Source organism: Sinohyriopsis cumingii, unplaced genomic scaffold (assembly GCF_028554795.1).
Source record: "Sinohyriopsis cumingii isolate HCF-2022 unplaced genomic scaffold, ASM2855479v2 utg000360l, whole genome shotgun sequence".
Classification (NCBI taxonomy): Eukaryota; Metazoa; Mollusca; class Bivalvia; order Unionida; family Unionidae; genus Sinohyriopsis; species Sinohyriopsis cumingii.
In genome coordinates this window covers 1,991,578-2,012,962 of record NW_028315892.1, presented here as the reverse complement: position 1 = coordinate 2,012,962, position 21,385 = coordinate 1,991,578, and the positions used below count along the sequence as shown (strand labels likewise).

The 21,385-nt window shown below is 34.2% G+C and overlaps 1 protein-coding gene across 1 annotated transcript; it reads left to right on the top strand.

Moving 5' to 3' along the window:
- The first annotated feature begins 13,571 nt into the window (after positions 1-13,571).
- On the top strand, positions 13,572-16,804 carry LOC149774251 (E3 SUMO-protein ligase ZBED1-like). The gene is made up of 2 exons (XM_089945558.1): positions 13,572-14,915; positions 15,582-16,804. Exons 1-2 carry the CDS (start codon positions 13,572-13,574, stop codon positions 16,077-16,079), a joined length of 1,842 nt encoding a protein of 613 aa, XP_089801684.1. The 3' UTR covers positions 16,080-16,804.
- Positions 16,805-21,385: the final 4,581 nt, after the last annotated feature.

Genomic DNA, 21,385 nt, shown 5'->3' with positions numbered 1-21,385 from the left:
GCCGCCATGTATAGCCTATTGTGTGCTGAAAAATGGCGTTAAACCCAACAACAACAACAACAACAACTACTACTATGTCATCATGTGGGACTAGTCTTCTTGGGTTGCAAGATATAGACAGCCCAGTTTTCTAGTTTCATAATATGTAATATTGTCTAAAAATAGCAAGCCACCTGTCACACTGACCCAGTTATTTGAAAATCATAGCAGCAAATTTCTCTGGAAGTGTGACAAATGTTTACATCAGGATTCACCCACCCTTAAATTTTAGTAGTAACAGGTTTAAAAGTTAAAATATAGTTCAAACAATTTATTTAAACTTAAAACATATACCTGCTTGATTGGTCATATTAGCTGTGTCACTGAGAGGGGCACTAGCAGTGTCAGCTGAAGCAGCTAGGTTCGCAGTCCCTGTCGGAATGGATGCCTCTTCACATGGGAGGGCACTGGTAATGCTATTTGTTGGACTGCTATTGGTGTCAATTGGAGGGGTATTCAAAGTGTCACGTAAGGGGTCAATTTCATTTGTAGGGGTATCAAATGCAGCAAAGTTGGTGACTGTATGAGACATACCTGTAAAACAAACCATAATGAAATGTTCAAGGTCCACAATCCATATATGCATTTGCAGACCAAACACTATACAAAGATGCCCTCCACTAACTTTGCTTGACAAAGTCTCTTGACAGGTAATTTTAAAGTAAATGGTACAAACAATAATATTACTGATAAATGATCTACCCTTTACCATAACACTACCAAAGTGCCAGTATTAAAACAAGAGCATGTAACTAATTATTAGTGGCACTTGAATTTATTCCAGAATACTACAACAATTACTTTAAAACACAGATATATACCATTGTCAAAGCTCTGCAAATGCAATCCCACTTTGGCGATAGTCATAACTGGCAATGGTCTTTTGGTAGACATTTTCATTTACTTCCTTTGCATGCCCCATGTGCTGGTAAAAATAGGTTCTATCTTCTGGTTTGACTTCAAGTGCTGCATGCATGGTACTTAACCTAGCTCTGTTGTTTGTGGCATTGATGTTTGAATTTTCAATTCCAGCCTTTTTACACATGCAATCTATGCAGTCCCATCCATTGACATGGTTTTGGTGAAGACTCAGTATTTGGAAAGATGAATTCATTTGTTGATAAAATACCGGCATCCATACGAATATTTCTGTCACAGAGGATCTCCATTGCTTTCTTGCAATCGCCAGGTATCAAACATGATACAAGTCGTGTCCCTTTTCCCTGTTGGAAAGTGATCTCCATGTCACAAAACACTTTCCTCTCAACTGGTGAAAGATAATCCAAATTCTTCATCTGGGACTCAATAATCCACTGATTTCTCTTGCACCATTGATCAATCTTCAATCGACTGGGTTCTCCACCTCGGCGAGCATTGAAAAGAGTTAGTCTGGAACTAACTGCATTACGCAGTTCTACAAAGTCATGTTTTCCAATGAAATCAAATTTGCCCTCAGTGTGCTTAGATATCACTTGCAGTGTGTATTTTCGAAGCTTTTCCACGGGTTCATCCTCTGGTAGTCTATCTGGCAATCGAAGCCTTTCTTGCCTACTTTGGGTAATCATGTATCTTGCATCACCAAAAACTGTTCGTCTGTTCAACTTTAAAACTGAGACAAAGTAGTCCAACTCTGTTGCTTTTACTTCTCCCTGTTTACCCTGTAATGCTTCTCCTTTCAAGATTTCTGCACTTGTCATCAGTAAATAGTAGATATTCTCCTTTAAGCCATACTTGATGCTGGAATTTTCTTTGTCTGTTATTTTGTAGATAGCTCTTTTAAGAGAACTAAATTTTTCACGGTTAAACATTTATACAGATTCTATGCATTCATTTTTCTCAAAAGATTTGAATTCTACATAAAGTCTTCCCAATGTTCTGATGTCTGAGCGAGCACTTTTTCTCACTTCCATTGTTTTTTCTGTTTTTGTTTTTTTTTTTTTTTTCCACAAACGTGCTCCTATCAGCTTTATAGTAAAATCTCTTTGACATACAGATCCTACTTCATCTGTCCTCAAAGACTTCAACAGGTCTTGAAAGCTGGTATCTACTGTATCACCTTCAGTAGCTAGCATTGCCATTGGAATGGGTTTTGAAAATGCACATTTGTCCAAGAGACATTTATCCCTATGCCTAAAGAAGAATTTCTTTGCATAAATTCCCTTACAATTTGGACAACAAACTATATTCCCCATACAATATTTCTGAGACTGAAATGATGGGTTTTCCTTTGTGCACTGCAGCTTGTTCTGTTCAAAGATACCCTCTTTTCTAATTGTGCTCATAGTTGCCCTTTGCTGACCAGGATTTTCTATTATAGGTTTCACTTCCTTACAATCTTTATGAACCTGGATTATATGTCTCTTCAGTTTTGAATAGAACTGTCCACATAATTTGCATAGCCTCTTTGGTTTGCAGTAAACAGTGGAAACTGAAAATGAACATGTGATCCCTTTAATATAATGTAAGCCCAAATACAAAGTCCAAATTCTTCACATAACCTCTAGAAATGTAACAAGCTCAGCTAATAGAAACTAAGGACGATTTAAACTACAACTTTCCCCAACAAATTCATGAGCATCAGTCATATTCTTGCTGATAGAAGCTACTTGTAAAGTTTGATCAAAATTTATTCATATATATGACAACAATAGTGCTAACAAGCTGCAGCAACCCAAGCCTAGATGCCGTCTTTTTTATCTTTTCTTGTTTCTACTGGACAACAGCTTTTTGGGGGAGTTCAGCAAATTATAACATATCAAAATCCTTATAGTTTTTATATGGAACTTATAGCATAATTTGCTGTCTATAAATCAATTTTTTCATGTACTATAAGTTTTTGGTATACCTATAACTTTTTTGTTGTCTACTGATTGACTGGCATATTTTATCTATTATAACCTCATGTAACATAAACATGATTTTTTGGGTGTATGGCATCTTCACAATTTTGTCTTTACATTTTTTCTGTGCCGACAAGTTTTGGGACACCACAACCTGTATATATTTTACCTGCATATAACCCTTAGGATGGATACATTTTTTGTGTTCAAGACTTATTGCTATTATGGTATCACATCATTAGAACTTGAAAAACTCTATGTAGTTTGGGGGTAGATGTATCAGTCAAAAATTTGATTGTTTCAAGTTTTGCAGGGTAAAAAAGTCATTGAGATACACCAGGACCAGAGCATCTGAAAAGTTTATATCACAGTTATCAAAATTTACAATGTACAACATAAAAATAAAATAACAAGAACACCACAAACAACATGCACACCTTGTGAGTTTTTTTCCCCAACTTTGAACTTTGAGCTAGGGATTAGACTCTGGTATGATACGGTGTGAACCTGGGTAAAGTTTCATCAGAATATCTGTAGGGGTTAAAAGTGACAGCCTGGAAACTAGCAACTAGCTTATATTATTATTTGTTATGACCTTGACTTTGAAAGGAAGAGTGGTATGACTGAATGCACAAGACAATGTAAGACCATTTTTATATAACAGGCTAAAATTACATTCAAATATCTTCAATGGTTCAACAGTTCTACCTATACATCAATACATGAAGACAGGTCATTAGTGTATATTCCCCCTTGCAGTAACCTTGACCTTGAGGTAGGGATCATTGCAATGGTATGTAACACAGTCTAGTCATAATATATAACATGTGAAAGGTTTTATTGCAATATCTTAAGTAGTTCAAAGTTATAGTGGGGACAAGGATACAAGTCAGAGTTGCATTTGATCTTTACCTGGAGTTAGAGGTCCTGGCTAAGGTGTGTGACATACCATCTATACATGATACATAACTGGCAAACATTTCATTATAATATATTCAGTGGCTACAAAGTTATATTCCAGACATAGATTATCAGTTGCAAATTTATATTTCCATTACAGTGAACTTGCCCTTGAGACAGGGGGCATGGCTATGGTACCTGACACACCATCTAGTTATGATATAAAATTGGCTAATTTCATTAAAATATATTCAGTGGTAGAAAAGCAGACCTGCCAAGACTAAATGTACCTCAGTAAGGCAGCTAATATTTTCTCCAAGTTAGACCAAGTTTTAGTAAGGTGCAACAAAGTATCATGTACTGCTACTGTCAATGTAGAAAATATGCTTTGGAAAAGTTGAGAAGTGAAGTCCAATGAAGGGAAAGCAATATTACATTAAACGCTTCAGCCTTAATGGCATTCAGTTCAGTTTCAGAAACTGCATCTACAAACCACATGGCAGTCAATGACTTCTTGATGGATCAACTTGATGTAATCTTTGTGTGTTTTTATTTTTCATTCTTGCAGCAGCAGTAATCATCTTTCCATCCATGCTTGACAAAGTATCTGAATATTATTTTCTATACTTTTGTCCCAAGTATTTGGACTTGTTAAGAGGTTGATTGTCCCATTCAAGTTCAACATGTTTTCACTCGATGGACAGCATACAAACCATGCTATAAAGTATATGAAAAAGTTTTGCTGGTTATGGGAATTTGGTTGATTAAAGTGTCTAAGATACACCATGTAAAGTTTAGTCTGTTTCACTGACCAAATCCAGTGTGATCTGGACCAAACCTAGACAAGCCAATATTTAGATTTGACTGCAACAAAACAGTATTTTAAACGTTTTGGCTATTGTTCCACAAATCTATAATTTTGGGGTATTTTCAGTAAACTGTATGTCAAAATCATATGCGTTGGCAGGTGTGCAAACGTTGAATTCTGGACAAAGATACAAAAAAGTTACAGAGTTACATTTTTCCTTGATCTTGACCTACAGGCTGGGCCTGACTATGGTACATGACACACAAAGTCTGACTGGTCAAGATATATACATGAGCAAAGCTTCAATAAAATTTATCCAACAGTTACAAAGTTATGGGCCAGACTAGCAAATATTAACAGATGGATAATCAGTGCCTTTAAGACAGGTGTAATCGAGTGATTTTGATTTTCTATGAACCAAGAAAGCACAAGGAATGCATATTAAGAAATAGCAATTAAGTTTTGATAAATGTTTAAAACATTATTGGTATCTTTCGGTGTTTCTGCAGTACAGTTTAGAAAAAGCTTTTCTCTGCTGCAAGCAAAATACACAATAAAATTCTACAAAATAAAATTACAACAAAGCATTTAAATCTTGTTCAAACAAGCTCAATTTTCAAATCTTACAGTACCTGTCCATCAACAAATTTCTTTTTGAAAAGTGCCTGATGTGCCCCAAAACCTTTTGTAAAGTGTATTGTCTTTATATAAAAAAATGATAATAAAAAAGAATAAGGAATTCAAACAAATTTTGTTAAATTTTCTTTTTCCTGTTGTTTTTATACATCTTACCAAGCATGCATTTCACAAAGAAGGGTTACCTAGCTGGAATGCCATTTAAACAGACACTGGTCCCTTGGACAAATACCTTGGAAAAAGTTTGCTTCTTAACCTCTTGAATATTTCATGTGAGCAAGCATGAAAATTGAACTGTGTGAAAGAAACCCAAACATCTGTCAATTCTACACATGTTCCTAAATGAGATAACAATGGTGGTAAAAAAAAAATTGTGCCTTATCAGTTTTTGTGTCAATTTGTCCATCTGTGTATAAAGCCACTAAAAAAAGCATTAGTTTAAGTTTATTGGCATATATCACGATCAGTCTCATAATTTTTTAATATCTGTATATAGAATTACAATTACAGTACTGTACTGGAGGTTGGTAGACATCGCAATTCAATATATATATATATATATATATATATATATATATATATATATATATATATATATTAGTCCGAATGATGTCATACGGGGACAAATGTGCGATCATTGGGGGACTATGTCCCCGAACCTTGAAATTTTTGGTGCCCTAATAGTCAAAACACATTTACGGGCAAGTAAATGGAAAAAACAACTTTGTTTATGTGTTAATTAACAAAACAGGCTTAATTAACTTCAGTTTATAAATATTTAGAGTTTAGTTAGTCACATTTGAAAAATAAATAGACTATTCGAAAAGCCGTATATATTTGCTTCTTCTAGAAATAGCGACCTTCGAGGTACCTTTAATTTTTTTAACATTTTCTGTTGTACAATCTATATATAATATGGTTAGAATTTTGTATCATAGTATATAAAGAAGACCTATATTTAAATCCAAAGTGACAATATAAAAATCTTCATTATAGAAGAACTGTTCAAAATATATTATTAGCCTCAACTTGATTTGTTGTGGTTGACGAGGTATGAGTAAGGGTACTAATACTGGTACTAGTTTAAAACATGTTCTAAAGTATTTTTGAAAATCACCATCTCTTTAATATAATTATTAAATTGAACTGCGAAATCCATTATAAAAGCGTCCTAACTTACGCGCCGGTAGCCGGGTAATTTACAAGCCTATATTTTAAACTATAGCAACCGGCTACTGTTGGAGAAACACCCACCTGTTACTTTCAAATCTGTATGTTATTTCCAATTTTATGGAATGACACGCGAGTTAAATTAATATTTGTTGTGTTGCCAGATAAGTGTTTACTGTATTCGAGTATAATAGTCGTACGAAGGAAAATGACACCTCTGGTAGTATCAGGTTGTATGATTTTAAATTGAATATGGCATCGCTAGGAAAAAGTACAGGAGTCTGACGTTTTATCAATAAAGTAGGGCGAAATCTCTGACAATATGAAATCACCTTATCGGTAATATAAATGAAAACAAGGACTGCAGGCGTGACCACAGTCCTTCGCTCCATTCGTCTTTTCTCACGCGTCTTTTATCGCTTCAGAATCGCAAAAAGACTGAAAAACTACACATAAACATTCAAAAAACAGTGACGTACCAACGCATAACTCTCGGACCACCATCACTCATATGAATCCAATCCGGCGAATTAACCTTTATTTTCACCATTACGGTTACAAACCCTTTCTAACATAAACCATCAGACGGAAGTAGCCCATTCTACCACAGAAAGTAGAAAGTAATTTCACAAGATAATATGTTTAGCTTGCTTTTTTATTTCAGATTGTATCATTTTATAATTTAATTAAATTTCCAAAACAGAAATATGTAGATAAAGTTCGGATAGTAGAAATACGGTGATGACATTATCATACTTCAAATATTAAAGACAGATGCTGGACCCAGTAGATTAAAACACGTGTTTGATCGACTTTCTAGAGCTTGCTACCTGATGAGATCATCTGTTGTTTGTACTTATGTTTTTTCATAACAAAAAATAAAAGTGAAGAAGAAAATATACTTGCATGAGAGATGAACTATTTATTATGATGATAAAAATAAATAAAAGTAGGAAAGGAGAAAAGCTGATACTTATACCACATATTAACCATTGATGATGATGGTGATTGTGTGTATGAGAGAGAGAGGGAGAGAAAATAGCTGTGATGGATATTATCAATACGTAATATGATAAAATTAATGATGGTGCAAGAGAGAACAAATGATTCTATTATGATTTACCAATGATGAGTGAGAGAACAAAGGCAGATGACAAATGAAAAAATTACTTATATTTAGCATTGGTAACACTGGCGTTAGAGAGGTACAAATGACACTTTACCTGATAATTATACCATGATGAGGTGAAAAACATGGTGATGATGAAGAATAAAAAAAAGGACAGTGAATGATACATTTATCACATATGACGACGAGACAGAAGACACACTTGTGAGTACAATATTGTTTACTAGAGATTTACCATAGTTAATAATGATGATGACAGTGAAGAAGGTGGAAAAGATAAACATGTTTCACTGTTTAATACCTTGCTTGTGCCAGTGATATAAAGATTTGTACTGAAATTGTTAATAGTTCATCTAATACCTGAAAATTTCTTTAAAAGGTCCGGAAAGTTTACAATATTCAATCTTAAAAACTACCGCCATCCTCTCTCTTTTTCTCTCAAATACACACGTATGTATGTATGTATGGATGGATGTATATATGGATGCATGTGTGTGTGTGGGTATGTATGTATGTATGCATGAATGTGCAGAGTGAGACCATTTTATTTCCAACTTTTGAAAATAGTAATAATGTAATGCTGTAAATATCATTGTCATGATGCGTTCATTATTCTGAGGAAATTCAACTAATCTATTGATACTTCGTTATTAAATTTCCCCAGTATTAAAAGATAACACAGATTCTGCGCTGTGTTCGGTATGATTATTAGACCCTAACACATATTTACTGCAGGGTAGAAACTGGTAGAATGGGCTGCTTCCATCTGGTGGATTATAAGGTTGGTTAAAATGCCTGTAAACTACATTCGACCTGTTTGTCTTTGAAAAAACATGTTCATAGACAGAACCACAGTCTGATGATCATGAATAGCATTTTATTATTTAAAAACACCATTTTAAGTTTGTAAGCCACTGAACAGTTCTTAGAATTATGTGCCTCTCCAGGGAACACATTGAAGGCTTTCAGGGATGTGAGCTTCCGCATCAAATGCACATCAGATTTTCCAAGGATGCACCTTTTGTCTGTGTAATGCATCCCCATGATGTGCCTCAGTTTCCATCATAATACTCCCCTTTTTATGTTTTTGTTAGCCATGGCCGATCTGCAGAATAGCTAATGATGAGACTTAGGTAAACAGGCATGAACCCAATTTGACTAACTAAGAGCTAATCCTTCTCTGATGTGACGACTGATAGTCTATTGAATGTGTATTTACATGTAAGCACCTGCATTTGTTTGGCACATAAAAGATGCCCCTCATTGTTTAAATCCTGTTTAAATTGGTATTGATGCATATATAAATCATGAAAGTGATCAAGGCTTTCTCTGAGTTTGAGTTGGACAGTACTGTCCAATCATTATTATGTGACAATAATAATAATAACTGCTACTTCAGTGACTTTAGACTAGGTCACTACAGCATCAGTAGGCACTTTTTAAAGGGTGCAGAAAAATGCTTTGACTCATAAAAATGAGTCACCAAAACCTTTTTTCATATTTAGGAAAATGAACTTAAATGAAAACGACACAAATGTTAATAACAGTCGTTAAATATACAAAAGTTACAGCACAATTAAGACAACAAAGAGAACTACAGGAATATTGAATGCAGACCCTGTCTCAACTATAGTAAAATATGCTGATGATACACCCTAATTGTGAAAAGGTGTCAAAAGGGGCTTTGTTATTCTGAAAGATAACATACATATGATCTAATTGGAGGAGTTAGATTTATTTGTTTTCCCACAGCCTACCATTTACACTCGCATATAAGCCCGTTCACGTATAAGCCAACCCCCTCAAAACTAAATAGGTAAAAACACTAAAAAGTGCATGACCCGCATATAAGCCGACCAACAATTCTGAGGCATCACATGATGCACGCGGCAAGTTCTAGATGCATTTATTTAGGCAAACTTATATTAACAAATATTATGCATATACTTATCTTGAGATTGGCATGTATGATTAATAAAAAGAAATGGTATAAACTTGTTTGAAAAGTAATTTCCTTAATTTTCTGTTGTTTTTTTTTTTTTTATTATTGTTTCTGCTTAATTTAGATTTTGTTTCAAATTTGATCGAACAATGACAAGAATTGTGCATTCACAAGTTGCAGTAACACGATATCTCTCTTTTGACTCAATTATTGTTTGTTTATGCATTATTGCATTGGATATTATATATCATTGCAGCAGTAACTGTGTTTTTATTTTGCCTTGAAATTGTAAATACCTAACTCATTAAAATGTGATCCCAGTATGACAGTACAATGAACAACACTACTGTTTGATTCAACGCTCGTAATTAGGCTGCTGAACGTATTTACATAATTGCACCACCGCATGTACATTGTAGGTTTGAACACGCGTTAATGAAGTACATTCTGTTTGATGTTGTACACCCCTTAGAGTAGAATCATGGGCACCACTGCACTAAACTTTAATGATATCGTCGCCAAAATTCAATAATCAGGTTTCAGAAATAATGCTTTAAAATTATGCTAATACCATAAAAGCTGAGTTGTAGTTTGCTTTAATGTAAGTGACATTGCGGCGGACATGACAACTTTAACGCCAATAGAGAAAAAAATCCTGTTCAATATGTTTTTTGATTTTCATTTCTCCTAAAGAATCAAAGTCCTATATATTTTGATATATCGTATGCAATCCATGAAAGCCATGTTCTATTGTATCACCTGTGAATATTGTTGTGATGAAATAATATATTACTTTACCAGAAAGAATTCGCTTCTTCACTAAATATAATGTTAAGTTTAAACATTTTTCACAGAAATTATCTCTACAACAATACAAAAATCTGAAATTTAATCAGAACAAAAAAATAAACCACAACAATAAAACTATATGCTATTGCGCCATTCCCATCGAAGAAACTTGTATGAGTGAACATCTGGCATTTTTGTACTGTATATACGAATGTTAATTACCATTAAGAAAAATAAAAGAAGGAATAAAAATACCTTCCACACATAAAACATGTGCTCAAAAAACTTTCAGAATACATGTTTTATAGTAAACAATAATAAATGCCTTACGAGTCGACAATAAGGAAATAAGGTCAGATATACAACCATTGAACAATAGTTGCCACATGTAAGGTTCTGTGAGGCTGCCTCCTCAGTAAAACAAAATCCTTTATTTGCCAGTCAGTTGCTGGTGCTTGCATAACAGACAGTAGTGTAGAACATGGTTTCTTTGAATTATGATGGAGGGCTAGTCGCTTTCACAATATAGTTGCATCGATAAGGATTAACTTTTAGTTATGTTGGCTTTCTTACTTGTTTATTTAAGACTAACCTTTAGTTATTATGCATTTTGGCCACAGCTGACCAGAATATGAAAATAGGGCACGTACTTGGGGAAAATAAGGCCCGTCACAGGGAGAAACTGCGCATCATTTGCGAATTTCACACATATTGGACCCAGAAGATCGGTTTTGGGTCCCAATATCCCTATATATTGTTCAATCTCCCTACTTGGCTTTTGAGAAGTTGACAGGTATGCATTACTCCCCATTTTACAAAACTACGGTAATCTCGCTAATATTATGGAATAAAAGGCAATTGCACATCAATGTACTCGTATAGTTGCCGGTTAAAATTCCATCTTAACATAAGCCAATTTCAGTGTTTTAATGATTAACTGACTAACAAAAGACAAATCCGCCAACTATCAACAAAGGAGACGCTGAAACATAGAGCTATCCTTTGTGTGGAAAGTTACGATGTTCAGCCAAAACACAAAACTAAAATAGATTGATGATCATTCTTAGTTGATCAATAATGAGCATTTTAGCCTTATTATTACCACTCTTTGTGAACTTGTAAATTATGCTGATTATGTGCCTTGTACAATTAAACCTGCATACCTTTTCATAAATATTACCTCCACTTGTAGGATCGCTTATATCATTGAAAATAAGTAGCTTTTATGGGTGTGAGTCAACACAAGTGAAACAGCTATTAAGGACTAGCTGTAATGTTATCTGGAAGAGTGCAGTTTGGTCGAAAAAAGGAATAAAGCAAAATCTGCATCTAATATACTTGGGAATAAAAGGGATTTAAGTGACGCTATGCACACTTTGCACTGTGTAAGTACTGTACATTATAGTTGAGCCTGGTCTCCTGGGTAAACTCAACTGGCCAGCAAATAATGAAGTCTGTATTTACCTTTATTTAATTTCTTGTTGGAGAAATCAGAAAATATGCACCTGCAAAGTAATAACAAAATCAATCATAGTACTTTATAACAGTTTAATAAGTGTCGGGACACCAAAAATTATTTTGTTACATGCATATGTCTTAGGACATGGAAAAGACTATTTTTACGTGTCTCATGATTTACGGCCATTACAGTAGTCAACAAAAAGACTTTAAATTTTTTTAGATTACACAATGGCCATTCGATTAGCCGACCCCCCTTTTTCTCATAAATTATTCAGCTTATACGCGAGTATATATGATAATTGAAACTTGTGTGTAATTGATAGCAATTACCACGTTTGTTTGCCCGAAAGTCTGTAAAAAAGCATGTTAAATCGATAATTTGGGAAGAAAAACATAAGAAGAAAACAGAAATATAAATTTTTAAAATAAAAATAAACATACCTTGAATATGTTTGGAGAACCCCTTTACCTCGGGCCTTGGTGTGTGTCTTTTTTATATGAAGCACTAGACCTGAGATTGCATCATTTTAAAGGTTATGCATTTACATTTAATGTTGGCTTGTTCCCCCTCCCCTTTAAAAAAATACATCATTCCCTCGATCTTGCAGACACTTTAGTGACTTAGCTGAAGGAGGGGTGTGGGATCAAAATTATAATGAGTCATATAGATATACAAAAAAAATGGATTCATGTATTAACTGAGCAATTCTTTTTCTTCGTCCAATTGTCCTGGACATGACGGTTTAGAAAATTCACTTGTCCCACCTACCTTTTCACTTGTCTCAAATTTAGATCACTTATCAAGATTTGATGAGATGTTTCCACTTTAATCCCTAGAGAGAACAAATGAACATTTCTTGAACTCTTCTGATGTATTATTGTTCTTGAATGGTACTTAATTTGTTCTTTATGGTATTCATGTTCAGTTCAAGAATAGTTCATAAAGTTCATAAATTGTTCATAATTTCAAGAACTCCATTTTGCAGGGGCCTGAGTCTCTTAGCCTAGTTTTGCAAATTAAATTTCATGACTGTGATTTAAAATGCCTATTATGTATATATATATATATATATATATATATATATATATATATATATATATATATATATATATATATATATATATATATATATATATATGTATATATATATATATATATATATATATATATATATATATATATATATATATATATATATATATATGTATATATATATATATATATATAAATTAGCATAAATTAACAAAGAAACTGTAATATAGATGACAGTAATTATAACAATTATAACTTATAATTAGGGGTGAAACGATTCATCGATACATCGATGCATCGATACTTTTGCCATTTCGATACACATATCGATACACAAGGTGAAGAATCGATACAAAACGATATCTACCTTATAATAGCTACATAAATCTTCAGCAGTTATGATAATTAAATTAGGAGCTCATTAGACCAAACTGCCGCGGTAGTTGTTTTGTATACACAGGAAGTATAGCGTGTGAGATTCAGTTAGTCATCTCCGTTCCCGCACCCTTACCAGTTCTATAGATAAGATTTTCCTTGTACTAGGAAATTACATTATGTTTTGTTTTTTAAATAATACCATACTTTAAAAATATAATCAAGGACATACATTAATAATAGTTTATGAAGGAAATTTTTTTTCTTAAAATTATTATAATAATGTAAGTGTCAATTCTTTTCTCTTTGCGTGGGACTAAACTATCGGTATGGGTGTGGAACCGGTGATAGAACTTATGATTATTCTTAATCACTAAGACGTTTGGGATGCTTTCATGCAATGAACTACAAACAGCGGGGTGACCAAGGTGATTCCAACATCCGGTCAAATGGAGCAGACGCAAAAGGCCGAAAAAATTGAACTCGAGTTACTTGCGATTAGAAGATCATCGGCCTGGAACTATTTTGGATATTCTGTGGAGTATGAGAATGGAGTAAGAAAAGTAGACAAGTCCAGGTGTGTTTGCAAACTGTGTTTTACAGCTCTTAGGAATACTGGAAACACCACAAATATGTCTACACATTTAAAACGGCACCACCCAACGATTGCCATTGGAATTCCTTTTAAAGATGACAAGATTTCAGCTCCCAAGGTCAGTGTTTCTCCTACTCCTAAGCCATCACATCCAACAACCACTGGTCAGCTCAGATTGACTGAAGTTTTTCAGTCTCCATTAATTCCATCATCACAAAGATCACAGACAATCGCTAAGCATATAGCGATGTTTATTGCACATGATATGCGCCCTTTCTCAGTGGTTGATTCGCTAGGTTTCAGAAATCTGATTCGTACCCTGGAACCTCGCTACATCATCCCATCAAGAACACACTTCGCAGAGAAAGTTATCCCAGACCTATACCTTCACACCAGACAAGAAGTGCAAAGCACCATATCAGAGGCAGAATCAGTGGCCATTGCTACAGATGGTTGGATTTCAAGGGCTACAGAGAGTTACATAACAATCACAGCTCACTTGATTGATAAGGAATGGTGCATGAAAAGCTTTGTTCTTCAGACGAGACCTTTACACGAGTCTCACACTGGTAAACATATAGGAGCAGTACTAGTTGATGCCAGTAAGGAATGGCAACTGGAAAGGCCCCACAAGTTACTCTCCATAGTAACAGATAATGCTGCCAACATGGATGTTGCTATTCAAGAGGCAAAGTTCACACCACATATCAAGTGCTTTGCACTTACTATAAATCTAGCAACCCAGAGGGGGTTGCAAGTTCATCAGATGTCACGCCTTCTTGGGAGGATCCGGCACATTGTCTCCTTTTTCCATCGCAGTACAACTGCTACTACCCTGCTGAAATCCAAACAAGAGCTGTTGCAGCTTCCTAAACACAAACTTATCAAAGATGTCCAGACACGTTGGAATAGTTCTTATGATATGATTGATCGATTTTTAGAGCAGCAGCCTGCCATTGTAGCTACTCTATTAAGTAAGGAAATCAGACAGAGGGAGACGGACTTAAACACTTTATCAGAGGATGATGTATCAAATGCAGATGATATTCTCAAACTGCTCAAACCAATGAAAACCATTACAACGATATTGTGCGATGAAGCAGCACCTACCATATCAATGATTTTTCCTCTTAAACATCGTATTATTAGTGCAATGGAAGTGCAAGAAAGTGGCTATGCACTTGTGAAGGCAGTCAAGGTGGCAATCTCCCAAGACCTAGACAAGAGATAAAATGACAAGGACACGCAGCAGTTTCTGTTGCAGAGTTGTGCCCTAGATCCAAGATTTAGGGCTCTAACTGATGTAGACGATGCTACAAGGATCCAAATATATGCTTCCATTGTCATGCAAACAGTGAAGGTCAATGAGGTAAGTCAAAAATTTACATATGAGTATCGTTGTGTTATCTACCTGCAGCAGCTGAAGTATAACATAATATTATTGTCCCCTTTCAAGATTTTAAGGATATATGAAATTTATTTTGGTAGTTAAAATTGGACACTTGTCCCCAAAGGTTACCCTAGATGCACCACTGATCTTGGTATGCCCCAGAGTCACCTTCAAAGTTCTTATGTCATCCGATTCTCTCCATCTCCCTCTGAAACACTGACACACACACACACACACACACACACACATAGAGCAAACACACAAACTATTACATAACTTCATTGTTTGAAGTTCATAACTTCATATACACAAATATTTCTTAATATTCAATATTGATCTTATATTGATAAAATCATGTTGTTTTATTTATATTAAATGCCAGTGAATAATTGCTAAAATGTTAATTAACATAAAATTGCGAGATTCGTATTAACTTAAGGAGTACATATTATATAATTTTGATTTGTATTACAGTGTGAAACAGTAGTGAAGACAGAGAAGACTGATGAACTCACTCATGTACTACCATCTAGTCTTCCCCCACTACCACAGCTTCCTGCAGTACAAGTTACAGAACGAGATAACAGACCAGCAGCAACAGCGAAGGTTGAAGTTGATGAGCCTCCAGTGAAAAAGTGTGCACTTGAAGATCTTTTTGGAGATGTGTACGTGGTCAAGGTGGAGCCATCAAAGTCCCTCTTTCAGAGGGCTGACACAGATATAACACGTTATAGGAATGAGACATCTAGTATACATATTGGTGACAACCCACTGATGTGGTGGAAATTCAACGAAACATCATTCCCTTTGCTGGCCAAACTAGCCAAGATGTTGTTGACTATTCCAGCAACATCAGTGCCATCTGAAAGAGTCTTTTCAACTGCTGGAGATGTTGTATCAGCACAAAGAGCCTCTCTGACTGGGGAGAATGTGGATATTTTGATGTTTTTGAAGAAGAATATGAAACTTTGAAAGTTGTGACGAGTAGTCTGACAGTCTTGTGCATATGTTATGCAGAATGATCTAATTCAGTTCATTTATGCCTTTTACAGAGTCATCACAATTGCCAGATAGTTTTAGAACAATGAGTTTGTGACTTAAGAAGACTCATTCATTTTCTGGAAAACACATTTATGTTGATGAGGATATCATTTTCAATCATCATGAACTTTTCTTTAATTCAGTTATTGAATTCAAATACACATGACAATTTATGTGAAATTACATTTAACACTGTTTGCAGTTAGGTGCTTGCGCGTTATAGACTGATATAGCATATATCAGGTTCAACATTATTTGCAGTTAGGTGCTGTGCATTATAGATTCATATAACAGATCTCAGGCTCAACGTTGTTTGCAGTTGGGTGCTTGTGTGATAAAGATGGATGTAGCAGATCTCAGGTTCAATACTGCAGTTAGGTGCTTGCAAGTTGTAAATTGATATAGCAGATCTCAGGTTTGACACTGCAGTTGGGTGCTTGTATGTGTTATAGATAGATATAACAGATCTCATTTTTTACACTGCAGTTGGGTGTTTGTGTGATATAGATTGATATAACAGATCTCAGGTTTAACACTGCATAATTATTATTTCTGAATCCCAATAATTTTAAATTTATTTTGTATTTTTGTATTACATGTACTTTTTAGTGTGTTATTGTGTTGCAGTATGTTATTGCATGATGAATCAGACACAAAACTTGCAATAGTCCTGTGCATCTGTTAGGCAGAATTATCTAATTCAGTTCATTTATGCCATTTACAGTCATCACAGTTGTCATCTAGTTTTAGAACACTGAGTTTGTGACTTAAGAAGATTTATTCATTTGCTGGAAGATGCATTTAAGTTGATGAGGATATAATCTTCAGTTATTAGGAACTTTCTTTCATTCATCTATACACTTCAATTACACACATGGCAATTTATGTGAAATTAATTAGTGTTTGCTGCAGTGAAGTTTATCATTTGTGTTTTCTAAGATGATCTTTCTTGAACTGAAGAAAGGAGGAAAGTATACAGCTTAGAAAAGGTTGCATAATTATGATTTCCTAATCCTAAGCATGTAACATTTTTGTTGTATTTTTGTGTTACGTGTACTTTTTAATATATTATTTTGTTCCAGTATGTTGTTGCATGATGAATCAGACACAAAACTTGTAACATTTCATTTTTATTGAATGAAGGATAAAGAAACACATCAAAGATTGTGCTATATTTTATTTGGTTACACAGAACAACAATGTTAGTAGTCGTGACATTGTATCTTGATTCAATTTTTTCTCTGTTATCATTATACATAACAGGTTAACAAGGTGACTCACTGCTGATACATTGCATATTTGACACTGTTTTAACTTGAAAATACCATTCAACATATACATTCACATGAATAATCAAATGTACAGTGATAATCCCATTTTCAGTTTGATACATGTATCGATATGTATCGTATCGTAGGCTGTGTATCGTGTATCGTATCGATACGTGGCACAGGCGTATCGTTTCACCCCTAGAATATACCATTCAACATATACATTCACATGATTAATCAAATGTACTGTGATAATCCCATTTTCAGTTTGATACATTTATCGATATGTATCGTATCGTAGGCTGTGTATCGTGTATCGTATCGATATGTGGCACAGGCGTATCGTTTCACCCCTAATTATAAGTCTGGTGAATGAATATAATTGGTCTCCTAGCAGGTCAGAAAGTAACTGTTTTTCTTTCTTCACATCCTGAATAATCGGTAGCAATAAAGACCATACATTAAACAGACTTCAGAAAGTAATACATATGAGTCAGAATTCAAAAGGTTGCAGAATCCATAAACATTGATTTATAAAAAAAATGATACATTAAATTTCACATTTTTATATTCTGTGTCTCTAGACTTGTATCTGCCATTTATAACAGACTCACGGAAAAGGCAGAACCATGGCAGCTGTGCTCACACGTGGAAAGAGAATGGTAAGAAAGACATGAATGGACAAACTATGTCAATGGGTTTGAAATTATATTGCGGTCTGTTTATGGTATGTGAAATTATTTTTCCTTATTACTAACATCATGTCCAGCATCATGATCTTTGCCATTTGAAAGAAATCTCTGGACAATGTGCACATTGCAGATTTTTGTAGAAAGAAAGGTCGCATCTATTTTCTTGTTTTTCAGTATAAGCAAATCAAGACTGATTGATTTTATATTATTTTAGAAATACTATAGGATTAAATGATTATGGGTGGATATTCATCAAAGTGTAAATTTTACCTAATCACTCACAAAATGAACATCACGTCCAGACTTTCTGTTAATTTTGTGAGTGAATAGGTACAAGTTACACATTGATAAATACCCACCCATGATCATTTAATAACTTAATTTCAATTTTCCTACTTTCTGTCATCAAATCACTCAATTCTATCAACAAAACATTTGATTTTAGGTAGTACACAGCTGACATGGATCAAGATTATCAAGCCTATCTTTGCAAACCAATGGTCATTAATCCAGTTAATTCATTGTCAGTGTGGAATTAATGTATCAATAAACCTTGGTTAGTGAATTATCCAGCCTGTAGGGCTTTACAAATCCACTTGCCTTACACCCAAGACAAGCTCAAATTTGGCTTGGGCAAGCTAAAGTTTCCAAAGTAAAAATATATGGAAAGAGAGAGGTCGTGTTCAATTAATAATGCTTTGTAACAATAGTTTTACACTCTGCAATCTCTCTGCAGTATCAGTACATATATCAACACCTTTGTTTGCAATGATATGTACTGCAGTCTTCAATAACATATCGAGCCATTAATTCACACAATATACTGTCAAAGTCCGTCATTTTCATCTTGTAGTCAATGTTAAGGTCAGCCTCACATTTTCAGACGCCTCATATGAATATTTACTATTTAAGGCAAGTTTTGACAATAGGAAATAAACATTGAGATTTTAACTTGTCAGTTATATTTCAGTTTTAATATTTGTAAGTATACAGATTTTCCGACTTTAAAGTCGTAACCTGGCCATTGGCAGTGTGAGTTCCAGGTGAAAGAATACTCACTCTAAACAGTCTGCTTGTCAAAGATTGTTTTAATGCATGTCACTAATTTGAAATTGATGAGGTGATTATTGTTAATAATATAACTCTTGAGATTTATGTCACAGTTGTGTTTGCAAATAAAAGACACTCATCTCTAATGATTATTCACTTTGAAGTCTAGAGCTCACCATCAGTATTTATTAATCTATTGTTTATGTGAATATTGTATATCACTGATGCATAGTTGCAGTTTGGCAAATAATGAAATGGATAAAAACAAATCTTTGCAAAGTTTGCTTGTCAAAGATTGTTTAGATACATGTCGCGAAATCAAGGTGAAAATTGGATGACCTGGAAGTGGAAGCAGACATATGAGTGGACACAACACTCCCCAGAAGAAAAACAAAGAGTTAATTCATTAATATTGGACTATATAATGAGGGACTCAGCTTTAGCTGTTTTCTTGCTGGATGGAAACATAAAGCTGAATGATCAGTTGATCTTTAAATGAAAAGTAGATACAGAAATATGTCATGATATATTGAAACATCATTAAAATTAAGTTCAAACGGTTTTGTTCTTTGCTGTTTAATTTTTAAGTTCGTTTTTTGTACCTAAACGTCTCTCTCTCTCTCTCTTAAAAATCTAGCCATTTCCAAAAGCATTATCTACCTATCCATTTATCTGTCTATGTTGATACATGTGTAAGTTTCTCTTTGCTTTTCTAACTATATCTGGATTCCCTTCCTTTTTATCCCCTCATTTATTTATCTATCTATATATGCTATTTCTTGGATAACTCTAATTATCGACATATGGTTTTAAGGTACAAGCAAAGATAAAAATCTAAACAAAAGTTCTATATTTGTGGGGAAGAGACATGCAATAGTCTGGGATTGAAGGGGTGTAGGAGGCTAAAAATGGGTCTTTATTCCAATGAAAAATGCTTATAAATGCAGAATTCCCAATTTTTTGCAATTTATCTACGATTACTCTCTTTCCAGTTTGTCCAATTTTTCATTAGATCAGATATCCTAAAAGTATTCTCTATGGTTTCCTCCTGGAAGAATTACAACAAAGTGTGGTTTACATGCTGTTCTACATGTATTGAATGCACAGGTTCCTTCTCCTGGAAATATATCATTACCAGTTATACACAATAGCAGCATAAAAAAATAGTGTTCTAAAGAACACTCTGTTCTTGTTATAATGTGTTTTTGTTATAAAAGTGTGATAAACAATTATCTCTAGTTCTTAGTTTTAACCTATTATTTTTGCTGGGTATGACTTTTTTCCATCTATTTCTTCAGCTTAGAGCCAGCCTCAAGAAACAAGAGGAAAAGAATGCATGTTCACCACAGGTACGTAACTTTACTTTCTATCATTAATTTATGTTGTATGGTGCTCTTCAAATATCATAGTGGTGTGATGTTTTCAGTTTGGGATCCAAGTAAATGACCACTTTGTGAAGGCATGGAATTTTTCTTTTAACATTTTTTGTATTATTAATATGGCAAGAAATGATGAAGTAAAAAGTCATGATCAGTTAATTAGAGAAGACTGGTATATCATGCAATAGGGAATCTGATATTACAACCCTTTACTTTTAGAGTTTAAGTTCAAGTAAGCATCACCTTCAGTGAGTTTAATGAGTAAAGTTGGTATTTCCCAGTTATCTAGTTGGCTGTCAAGCGTGTAAAGTTTGCTTATTTCTGTCAGTTAGGTTTTGCATTGATAACATAAACTAGATGATTACAATAATGTATTCATACAATTTTATGAGAAATATATGTACATTTGAATGAGTGATATGAGTTTTTGCTCTAACTGGTACATTTTCGTTGAGTTTAATAGAATGGACAGCACCTGCAACAATGCAGAGTGGAGGGTTTGTCACGTTTAAATTATTTTGATGTGAAAGATTATGTGCAGCTGAAACGAATCATGCCAGGTATTACTTAAATGCGTGCGTAAATATGGGTTCAAGATATTTTAGGTATTATATAGTTCGATTGCACCATCACTTTTCTTGCTTATGTTGGGCACTAACGTGGATGCTGCATGTAAAACAAATCATAATAGGTGATGTTGTATTTTTTGGAAATAATTGCATTTTAATTCAATGCCTTGAATTTTTACTGCAAGTGACCTTTCCAGAATGGGCCAAATCATCCCTTGTTCATTGATATCCTATTAGCTGTACTGGTCATAGAGTAGATTTTATGGGATGGCCTGT